The sequence below is a fragment of the Vanessa atalanta genome, chromosome 19 (assembly GCF_905147765.1).
Source record: "Vanessa atalanta chromosome 19, ilVanAtal1.2, whole genome shotgun sequence".
In the NCBI taxonomy this organism is placed as follows: domain Eukaryota; kingdom Metazoa; phylum Arthropoda; class Insecta; order Lepidoptera; family Nymphalidae; genus Vanessa; species Vanessa atalanta.
Genome location: NC_061889.1, coordinates 3,835,605 through 3,848,116, shown reverse-complemented (window position 1 = coordinate 3,848,116; position 12,512 = coordinate 3,835,605). Strand labels below are relative to the sequence as shown.

At 33.4% G+C, this 12,512-nt stretch overlaps 1 protein-coding gene across 4 annotated transcripts in view; it reads left to right on the top strand.

Annotated features, from left to right (window-relative positions):
* The window catches only part of LOC125071511, a 221,628-nt gene that overhangs the window by 81,313 nt on the left and 127,803 nt on the right, over positions 1-12,512 (top strand). For all 4 annotated transcript variants that reach the window (XM_047681796.1, XM_047681795.1, XM_047681794.1 and 1 more), the window contains 7 exons: positions 5,372-5,728; positions 6,334-6,460; positions 7,058-7,196; positions 8,041-8,244; positions 8,942-9,040; positions 9,879-9,981; positions 10,487-10,617. In XM_047681796.1, coding sequence (XP_047537752.1) covers positions 5,719-5,728; positions 6,334-6,460; positions 7,058-7,196; positions 8,041-8,244; positions 8,942-9,040; positions 9,879-9,981; positions 10,487-10,617 — 813 coding nt within the window. In that variant the 5' untranslated portion in view covers positions 5,372-5,718. The remainder of the gene's footprint in view (positions 1-5,371; positions 5,729-6,333; positions 6,461-7,057; positions 7,197-8,040; positions 8,245-8,941; positions 9,041-9,878; positions 9,982-10,486; positions 10,618-12,512) is intronic.

Sequence of the window (12,512 nt, the reverse complement as noted above, 5' to 3'; positions counted from 1 at the left end):
ATCGGCTGAGGGTCAATTTTATCCATTTTAACCGATCTCTGGATTATTAGAAAGTAAACGTTTGCTTAAACGTAGTACATGCTTTCCATACAGATCACATTGTCATGACCGATGTAAATCGAACTAGACTACGATCGTTGAAGTAATCTGTGCCTATAAAGTGGGTCAGCTTAATGCTAAATTACCTCGGAGAGATTTACGAGGAATGTGGTTAGCCCAAGGAAATTGATGGTGCACCTGACAACTATTGATAAGATAGACAAATTGCTTTATACTTTGCTAATAGCGTGTAATACATTGCAAATAGCCTTATATACACACATTGAACATATAGTAGAATTTCAGCTGTATTCAATATTAATATTTATGATGAGATAATATGAAAGATTTATTATAGTTGCTTACATTAAAAATACGACATACATTTTCCATTATACATATAAAATCAGAATAAACCGCTTGATGAATACATTATATTATTATTATCCACGTATTTTCTATCTATATAAAATCACTAGTCTAACGTTTAATACTAAAATATGACGTGAATTTTCAACTATAAACATAAAATAACCCGCATAATTCGCTTGATGAATAAATGATTATATATACCAACGCAGATCTATATCATTATCCCCCGTTGTCGTCGGTTATGTATACATAGCATAATGAACGCAGCTCCACCTGCCTTAGTTGATGTATATTTAAAACTATAATTCATAAATATAACTGGTCTTTTAAAATATTTACAAAAAATAAATGTTTTATTTTTGTTTGTGTGACTTCTTATAAAATGATTGACAATACCGATTTTGAAATTATACGTATTTATTTTGCGTTTTCAGCATCGCCTATATGTCCTTTTAAGTGGTGCTGACGTGTACGCAAAAGTTTACGATGACCGGTCCAGTTAAAAGGTCTTATGTACCGCACTTATGTGATTATATTTTATTTATTAATTTCCGTAAACGCTGAGGAGACTACTTTAAGTTTGACATAATATCCTTGTAAAATGAAGATGCAAAAGTGCTTGTAAAATTCCCTTTAAATGTAGTACTATGTGGAGTCGGAATTAGGCAATTGTTTATGGCTTAAATTCGACTAATTTTTAGCTGTCCATTGCAAGGTACTCTTCGGATGATTATTGATTCTTTTTTATTTAATTCAACGTTTCAATTATATATATACATATATATATTATTAAAAAATTCTGACTTCCTTGATTATTTTTGTTTACTAAGGATTTTTTTTGTATCGAAAACTGTTACCAAAAGAATCTTCTTATTAGTATTACTCGTAAGTACACGTTTCTCAGTTCAGATTCAGACTATCTAGATTGTGTTCGTCATGCTTGACACCTCGTATTTATTATGTGCAGTGAATAATAGCCTCGCGATAGGCCTCTCGCGTTTTAACAAGTACCCAGTTCTAAGTAAAAATATCCTCTTTTCTGATATCGAACATTCAAACATTTTCCGGGTACGTGACTTGGGTTATAAAATCTGTTTAAGAATTTTAGTCTTATCTGAGATGTTATTTAACAGATAAGCCTCAAATTTATAGATATATTTTTTTTAATACGTGAAGTTTTGATTGACTTAAAAAAGTATTTATATGTTTTGTTAACAAATTGCTTTGCATTATATTACATGCTAAAAGTTAAGAGTATACTGTGGTACGTCGTATATGTACATATTTCATCACCCATTATCACTCAGCCAATCATAATCCATTGCTGGTCATAAGGCTATCCCAAGCTACATCAAAGCTTTCGTATCAAGTCAGGTCCAGACACCGATCCACCTAGCTGGTGAGCTCTGATGCAATCATACCTTCGATGCTGTATTAAGATTTTTTTTAGTATTCATAATTATGATAAAATATAATGTCTCTCTTGAAACAATTCTTTTGTTCGTAGCACGAAGGGAAGCAGGTGCGGTCTGATAGGACCGTAATAACAGATGTTACGAGATAGTGGAAATGAGATAAAACGAGTAAATGGATGCTAAATTACGTAACAAGTGTAATAATCATGTATTAGTTAAGGTATCATGTCTTGGTTTCACACAAAAGTTACCGCGTTAATGTAATAAATTTTAAAAATATTATAGAAAAATTACATGAGAACTTACTTGCCACTTGATTAAAATTAAAAATATTTCATATAAATTAATCATAGAAAGCAAATAACGAAAGTATTTCATCACGTAAATCAAATATTTTTTTATTGTTATGATTGTATTTTGAGTTAATTGCATTTTCGTACGATTCGACATTAAGAACTATCTAAAATGATTTTCTTAAAGATTAATTTTATGTAAAACTATTTTTCGGTTGCGGCTTCGGCTATGGATACGGCTTAAGTATAAAAAAATAATGTGAGGGTTATTGGCTTGGGGTCAAGTTTGATTAATATTTTCATCATCAAATTTCATCAAATTCGGCGCAGTGATAAAATAGTGATTAGATTATTCGTAATAATTAAGAATGACTTATTTCTGAAGATATTCATTTATGAAACTTCGTTGTTTTTGCTAAGTTCTGAATTATGGTCCCAAAAAGAACTAAAAATGATTCATATACATAGTATATACATATGAACATCACTAAATGTTCATATAAATGTAACAACTACACATGTTATATCAAATGTAATGTATAAAATTACAAGTAAATTTACTAAAATATATTTTTAAGTTACAGCAGAATGGCACATAACTTGTGACTATTAGTGTTTTGTAAACGCGTTTTAATTTTACCGAAAAAGTAATTAAAAATAGCTTATAAAACCGTGTAAGTTTTAAAAGCTAGTTGTGTAATAAGTTGAATATACTTCCTAATTGGTAATTGTCGAAATGTTAAATAACGTCACTAACGAGCCTCACTCGATTAACTACGTATTATTAACAAGTCTTAAAGGCGCACGCTAATTAGGGTAATGTGTATCACAATATTCAATAAAAAAAAGAAATTGTTTTCGAAAAATTCATCTAGTTACCAAATGTTTATGTAAGCTGTAGGCTTTTAAGACGTTACGTCAATGAAAGTACCATGGAAATTGGTAAAAAGATTTTATGAGGAAAAAATGAGAGGTTTCGGGGGATATCCGGTTATGTATTGAATAACAGGTATAAGAGTTATTAAATGAAATAAAAAAATAGGGAAATGAAGAAATAGCAATGCAATGCTTTAGCCTTTCTTACTAGAGCAAATATCGTGACGGTCGTAGTGTTCCACTTATTTAAGCCTAGCTCTCGTTCGCCAAGTGTCTGAATGGATGAATGATGAATGGACGATAAGAAACTCCGTTCTAGAGCATCCTCTTTTAATTGGTAAATTGGGTTAAGTGAAATATTCAGGCACAATATTTAGTTCATTTGAAAAAAAAAATTCATCAAAATCGAAATTTGAATAATTTTTTTGGACTTGGCTTCCTTGCGTAAAATTGAACGGTAGTCTCTACGGTTAAAATGTCATTAATATTTAACATATTACTCCTTTATTAAAATTCAAGGTGCATCTAAATTCAAAATAGACACAGACAAAAAGAGGACAAAACTGAGAGAAGTTATTGGCCTTGCTTATCGCGTAGACTAATAGCTGGCTACCTTTAGAAATTTTATTATCTTTTTTATCATAATGGAATAATCTTCAAAGATATTTTTTTTATATTGTTTATATTCTAAATTAAAACCGACCCATATAAATACTGTAATAAAAGTGGCCTTATAACTTTATTGGCCAAGTTCAATGACGACCTTTGCTGACCATATAATCTGAATCGATGATTATATTATTTCCATCGTATATGTAACGTGTAATGAGTCGTGACACATTCGCCGATACTGGACGTTGTCGGTGTACTTTACCTCGGCAGTTATATTAAACAAGAGTTTCTCAAGACGTAATGTCATAATTTGTTTGAATGTGTCCGTTTGTCTATCTTACCGAGGGCTCTGTAGCCTCGTTGACCTAGAAAGCTGAAACTTTACTTGTTCTACACCACATACATTTATGGGAAAGAAATCGAGGCCACATTTCTCCGCCGGAAGGGTCGTTATTGCCTATTGTAACCGATCTAAACTTCTATCACATATATTTATACTTATAACTTAGTTTTCTGATACTGTAACATAATTTTTGACAAACAATTTACGTTAAGGATTGTCACTTAAATGAAGTTCAAAAAAAAAAAACATTGCGTTGATAACGTCAGATAAAAAAGAAGTTGCTTGAAAAGGTTGAAATATCTTCTTAATTCTTTGCTACATTATTAATAAAAGAAAAACTTAGTTCATTTGCAATGCTTGCTCTAATGTATTATGTTAACCGAGTAACACTAATTAATTTTATATTATCTTTGCGCAACCTCAATTTATAAAAAGAGTTGACTAAGATAGATGACTGTCCGCTATTAATGTCTTTTTTATGAACTTATAAAGGACAAAGAAGAGCTCTTTATAATCTCGCATTTATTTTTATGTAGTGATTGATTATTTAATTTTTAAGGTATTGCATGTTTCGATATTCGTTAACGTTAACTTTAATAACTACTAAACGGTCGCTCGTACCGTTCGTGTTTCAACTATTTGTCTTATAAATCAGCAAATTGGTGTGAAACTGTATAGAAAATTGCGCCAGGTTGCTTTCCATTCCATTCCCTATTGCCCTTTGTCACGTTCGGTGAAAACAATTGATTTTTGTCGGTGAAAGTTCCTTTGCGTGTATTTAAGCGTATCTTTAGATCTCTGATTGGAACAATTGATTTTAATCCTTACCTTATGTGAGATACTACATGTAAAACTAATTTCTTTTTTTTTATTTTATTAGCGTAAAAAAAATCCTTTCTATAGTAATAATAATAATTAATTATAAAGATTTCGTATAGATTGCTTTGAATATAATTATAAATAATTTTTTTAATGATTGATTTGATACTGCGTTGTTATAAAACGAATACAGTGATGTAATAATGTTTTAAATAGAAGAATTATAATTTATTACATTCATGCTTAAATGAATATCTCGAGCGACTAACGAAGGTCCTCGTGTGCGTGACGCATCCGTAATTAAAACTCGTTGCTGTTTATGGTGGAAGACCATGTTACAACTTACCGCTAAGGCAAAACAAAGTGTCCTTTACCTATAATTTTTATTGCTACTGATTCAAATAAATCAGAAAATATGTCTTTTCATTTTAAACGTTCGACATAATATGTCGCTAATATGTATGACAGCTGTTACCCTTGAAGATAAAAGGTTCAGTTCGGAAATCGAATGGCTTTTTTTTTTAAATTTACTTTGATTATTTTCCAATCTCAAGAATATGCTGTATGAAACAGTTTATAATATTGTTATTTTTTTCTTTCAGGACCGACTCAACAAAACGCAGCATGCAGAGACAGGAGATAAAGTAAAGGGAAAGAACGCAACATGTGACCACCGACATATGCACCAAAACAGACAACATAATCTTCAAATTCATGAGTCTTATCTCAAGATTACATGATTAAGAAAACTATTTATTCTACTTTAACTTTAAAATAACGAATCTAGTCGCAGTAGTTCTTTTAAAACGAAGCAATTTACATTATTAAGAGCATAAAGTATCAAGACTTAGTACAAAGACGAGACAGTACAAAAGGCTTACGGGAAAACTAATGTTGATTTAAAATTAAATCGATTTTATTAGAAAGCTTCCCGTGCAAACAAGTCAAAATGTCTACAAGTAAGTATAAGAACATATACTTTATTCGTTGTCTCTTCCTTTCTCACTCTTTCAGTACAGTCAATCAGGAAGTAAAATACGGGCGTACAAATAAAGTATTTCGTAAAGTAAATACGGCAGTACATGATGGAAATTTAATGGAATCAATGGAAGTATGATGACGAACGCGTGGTAAGACTATTATAATTCGGTTAAGGATCGACCTCGTCATTTCCACGACCTCAAGATAGTCGTTACGGAAAACAGTTTACAATTCCAAGGGCAGAGAATTTGTGAGACAATAATAAATTTAGTTATTGTTGTAATTAAATGAAATTATATTAAATTAAGTTCTAAAGGCCCTTTTATTGTAGTAATGAAAATTATTAACTGTTCATTATCTCAATAATGAAGTCGTATCCATTATAAGTAAGCAATAGCCTCCATATTACGACTAAAGAAAACTACTACTTACTGTATAAAACGACTATTACTACTTTTACTACATAAATTTGTCGTTAGCAATTACTTTATAAACGAGAGTAGATCATTATTATTACTTGCAAGTTGCGTGTTGGTAATGTTAATGTAAAAAAATTGCCTAATAAAAATAATATGCATTTCAGGTTGCGAGAATTCAGCAAGAATTTTGAAGAGCAGCTTTTCGTTGTCTTCACTACGATCTGCGCCTGCGCCACCGAACGGCACCGGCGACCACCTCGAGCGGCCCTACCATAGCCTCACTAAAAAGAGGTTAGTTGATCTTGAAACGAATGATTCGGAATTTTTATAAAAGTTAGCCACGGTTGGAAATTGATACGACACAGCTTAAAAGCGGATTTCTTGGGGGTTTACAGAGAAAGTGCTGTTTATTCTAACGTCACAAACACGTAGCCATTTCTGAAAGTACCTAATTGGAGTTGTAGGGACATTTTTATTTATAATTTTTATTTTATTTGTAAACAAACTTAAACTTAATAATGAAAAATCGAAACTAATTTAAATAAAACTATACAGACTTGATATCAATTGAAAAAAAAACAAACAACAACAAACAAACCAAGGAAGCTGGCACTGTTTCCGAATCACAAGGATCATGTGTTAAGTGCCAGCACGTGAGTAATCAAGAGAGTGGACCAGTTTCTTAAAAAGAAATACTAAATTATTAATATTATTTGTTAAAAATAATATTAGATTCAATATTTATATTAGTAATTGAATGAGATTGTGTAATCTGTTCTCTCTTCTTCCTCTTTGTTGAATATTTTAATCGGACAATTCTTTATTAAATTTTTATTTGAAACCACGTTAAATTTTATTTAATATGCTTCTGTTGTCAAATCGTTACAGGAAAGAGCCATGTCGGGAAGCGTGGCGACGCAGCTGGGGCTCCGCGGCGAGTGGAGGCAGCGCCGGGGATGACCTCTGGCCCCTGCTGCAGCACCACTACGAGTACATCATGGACAACCAGATCATAGACTCTTGCAAGGTTAGAAATTATTGCTACCAAATATTAAACTAGAAATAAATGTAGATGCATCGGTTGAATGGATTCATTTTGTAAACTTTATATAAGTACTAGCGAAACCCAGAAGACATTAACTTGCCTGTAAAAGTATAAACCAATTGAAAGGGAGATGGCTATCTATAATCATATTAAAAATGCGAAAATAACTGTCTGTTACCTCTTCACGCTTAAACCGTTAAACCGATTTAAATGAGATAGATGAACTTAGCGTCCCGGGAGTCGAAGGACACAGGCTCCTTTTTATAATTTACCTTCCGAGGGGGCTTGAGTTTAGGTACAGTTTTATAAGTTTTGCGTAGGTTCAACAAGTACACTACGAAAGTATATGTACTGCAGTGCCATCTAGCGGCGAGTGACGACAAAATAAATTCAAGTTTCAATTCAGTAGATATATTATTAATCTACTTTGATCTATAGAGATTATTCTAACATAAAAATTTTAATATCCTTTTGTATAAGATGTACTTGCATTTTCATCGCGTGCGTTTTACACCAAAAATACTTCATAATAATGAAATTAGAATACTTCAAACTTAAATTGTGCTTCTGCCTGGTAATAAAACAGGCACTCGAAATAAAATATACAGGCACTCTAAAATTATACCAATGGCACGGACAACATGTCTGACAAAAAAACTTTCTTAGACAATTGTTGTTAGTTAGCCTACCTCTTGTACCTGTTGGTGGTAAATTCAATTTTTTTTCTTGTCCTATTTCTGTATTTAATGATGACTAAGATATTTATTTTGACTTAATATATACTGTAAACTATTAATTATTAAAATGCTGTTTTTTTATTTTTCAGGAGGCAAACGGCGAGCTGTTATCCAACAATTCGTCAGTATTGCAGAACGGGCCGCGACTCCTGAACCCCACCTCCGGCTTCAACAGACAGTGGTCGTTGAGCCAACTAATATCCGAATTCACCGAACTCTGCCAGTGGTTGACACACGTTCAAGAAGAGATATATTCTAGTCCAGAAAATCTATCGAGCAGGAAATTAAGAATGGTAAGTTAGATACCTACTTGGTTTTTAATTTGCATTACTTGGTGGTAGGGCTTTGTGCAAGCCCGTCTGGGTAGGTACCACCCACTCATCAGATATTCTACCGCCTAATAACAGTACTCTGTATTGTTGTGTTCCGGTTAGAAGGGTGAGTGAGCTAGTGTAATCACAGGCACAAGTGACATAACATCTTAGTTCCCAAGGTTGGTGGCGCATAGGTGATGTAAGGAATGGTTAATATTTCTTACGACGCCATTGTCAATGGGCGGGGGTGACCACTTACCATCAAGTTGCCCATTTGCTAGTCCGCGAAACTATATCATAAAAATATTGCAAATATTAACAAATTTATTTCTTATTGATTTGCAAATTCACTTAAGTAAAACTATTGTTAGTATTAGAATTTTTCATACTTAAATTCTGGTATAAGGTTCATTGTTAATAATTAAAATGTACCGGTAAATAATAATGCCATTATAATTAAATTAGAATTTTATTGTGAAAATATGATAATGTTTTATTTTGAATATTGTTTAACAATAAAATATAAACAGGTTCGAAATGCGATATACACAATAATACACAAAAAATACAAATCTAAACTAGTATTTATTATGAATTATTACTATATTTATTAATGCTATATTTTATACATCGCATAGTATATGACAGTAATGTGGATTTTTCATGATGATTCTAGAGTCGTATGTCGGAGTTGGTCTCGGTGGAGCCTCGACGCGCCAAGTTCATAGAACAGGCCTCCGCCATCCTCGAACGTATACCGGAGGCTGCAGCTGACGTAAGTAGACATAGGACTAGTTGAACACGCTGCTTCACGTGCGCGGTATACAGCTTGTCACGTCAAAATCCATTGCCGTCGTGCTATTTGAATGCTTAAATCATTTCTAATAATGATGCATGTAATTTAATTCTTATTGGTATATATTTAAGGACTTAAAGTTAATAAATCTTAGGTAAATAAACATATTAAAAACGTAATGTTACTTAATAGTTGTTAATTATTAGAAAGCAGTGTTAGTCTAGGGTGGGAATTGTTCGACTGCAACGTCCCGTGTATTAATTCGGTCCCACGGCCGCTCTACTGACTTTCCGAAGTTATGTCTTTCAGCACTGGGCCAGCATAACGGCCTATGATCTCACTTTTCCAATACTGAGAAGAGGTTAAGTTTTATATCTTTAAAAACGAACTTTCACCCCTGTTTAATTTATTTTATGGTGAAGTTGATGGAAACGTTAAAATCACGTTTTAAGTACTTGAATAAATCCTTTTGCACATTACTGAGATTACTTGAAGATTTATTTAGTTGCACTCCCCTACCGATTTAACTCCATAGGTCCCTATTTAAAAAAAATAACATGCTATTTAGTTGTACTGAAAAACCTAAGCATTAGTGTTTTAGTCAAATTAGCCCCTAAAAGGGTTAATAAAATTGCTAATTTCGGTCCTTGAAATTCAAGCTTGCTCCGTACAACATCTTATTAAAATCAGAATAATAGTTTAGCCGTGAAAGTGTATAAGACAAACAAATGGAGTTACATCTGCATTAATAATATTTTTATAGATTAGTATACATAATGTGTACATACATGGGTATTTATATTTATTTATTTAACAGGTGACGTGGCGTGTCGAGCACTTAAACGTAAAGTGGGAGAGTCTACGTTTGCTGCTCAATCCGGAGAAACAGAATATTGACGGAGACTGTTCCGACACCGTCGGTTAGTGTGACAGACTTAATATCTCATGACTTTGTATTTCACATAAAGCCAATCTGCTTAAAGGCACCTTTATTTCTATAGGGTTGTGTTTTTTCTGAAGGCTTGGTTTCCTCTCACGATATGTCAGTGGTTTATGTGATCGATATATATTGATAGGTGGACTTCCATAGTGCTTTCTGATGAAAGTGGACATCTCCGCTCATAGATATCGGTGGTGTACAAAATATCAGTCACTTCTTAGGGCACTAGGAACGGACTCAGTCACCCTACAAACCGATTAATAAAAGTACCTGGTAGTCCTGCTTTGTGGTAGAATTAGTCACTAGTACTTACCCAAACGATGCAACCCTACGATTAATAGATGTTTTTAACAAAAAATCCCTCAGTCGGGTCACAATACACACCCGGGTATTTCGATGCGACGGCTTAATTTTACTGAGCCGCAACCGAGCAGCGGAATAACTTACAAATGTATAATATCGCAACGCGTATCACGCCTGCGCAGACTCGGCGCACGAGCTGCGCTGCCTGCGGCGCTGGCTGCACGGCATGGAGGGCCGCCTGCCGCCGCCCGCGTTGGGCGCCGCGCGCGCCGCGCCCTATCACGAGCTGCTGCGCAAGCTGCGCGAGCACCAGGTACGCCCGCCGGCTTTAGTGATCCGAGTGTATACAGTGAAGATATGATACTTGTCCTATATCATACACACACAAACCGACACCCCAGCTTACCCCCTCGAGGGGTCAATTAAAGAAGTAGCCTATGTCCTTAGCCCTAGTCCCGAGACCCAAACTGTCTCCATAACGATTTCATCTAAATGGATCCAATGGTTTAAACGCGAGATTATTTAATATCAATATCAGATGTCTTTTCGCATAATGTTGTTGATATCATTAATATTAAGGTAACGCCATTTTAGTGGCAATAAATTTATTATAATTCACCAAATGGCATATTACTCAAAAACTTCAAAATATAAGATGTGTTTTTACATGTCTATAATTAAATTTACAAATACTTACTCCAAGCTTTTATATGATCTTTTTATATATTATTGAATGATATACCTCATACATTATACTAGTATAACTTTCCAATATAAGATTTCAATTACTATCATAGACATAATATTCTTTAACCTCAAGTGTACACTGGTATACCACATTCTATTCGTGGTATTCTAACGGGATTTTTATGGTTAAATAAAATAAATATATTAGTAATTTTTTAAAAAGAAAGTCAGCTATTGACATTTTCTTTACTCTCTATCTTCTATGGCTCGCAAACGAGGCAGTCATAATAAAAACATAAGCTTATACGATCAATTTTCTGACTCCGTAAAGTCAATTCCAAGCTATTCTAATCTATATTGAGATCCATCGACACTTCAATATTCACTTGCCGATACTTATAAGTCTAAAAAGAATTGTTAATCGTTAATGAAATCAAAATAAAATTCAAAGTATAAAATTAGTATGGAAGTAGTCGAACTTATATTTGTTGATATATTTATATAGCATTTCAGAGTATTTTCTTACCAAGCATTTCGAACCAGTGGAGGCGTAATCTTGAAAACTGCCAATGTTACATACATATACATACAGTAGCTCAATATGGTTTTACTCAATATGGGTGTATATTAAACCAATTCACTGTATTAGTATATTAAATAACCGACTTCAAAATAGGAAGTCCTTCTAAATTGGGATATATATAGATATAGATTATGAATGTTCGGGCATAGCTTCGTTATTTGCAAAATGCTTTTTGTTTTACAAAGTTTTAATGATGATTAGTTTGAGAGACAGACAACGGAGCTCTTCAATAGATGCCAGCAATGTAACCGCGTTGGCTGCTTTATAATTGCTAGGCGCTATTGAAGTCGGTATTTTTTTGTTAAAAACTTTTACCATTTGATTAGTTGTTATATGATGACTATATTTGTATATGAAGTGAGTCGTGTAGTTTACCACCAACTCCTCAGATATTCTACCGCCAAACAGAAAGGAACACACCAATAATCGGTATCGTTGTGTTCTTTGTATCGGTATCGTTGTGTTTTGTTGCTTTGAAAGGTGAGTGAGCCAGTGTAACTAAGGCACAAGGGACATAACATCTTAATTACCAAGGTCGGTGGCGCATTGGCGATGTAAGGAATGGTTAATATTTCTTACAGCGCAAATGTCTATTGGCAGTGGTGACCACTTACCATCAGGTCCATGTGGTCCATTTGCTCGTTCGCCTATCTCTATCAAAAAAAAAAATTCTATATTAAATTCGATGGACCGAAAATATATTTTCATTTAAATGAATAATGAGTACATACAACACGTTCTAGTGTAAACTTTGTTATTGCGTAATAAAATGGAATAATCATTTACAATATTTTAATAAAAAAGGGTAGCAGGCATGAGCCGAGATGGCCCAGTGGTTAGAACGCGTGCATCTTAACCGATGATTTCGGGTACAAACCCAGGCAGGCACCTCTGAAATTTCATGTGCTTAATTTGTGTTTATAATTCATCTCATGCTC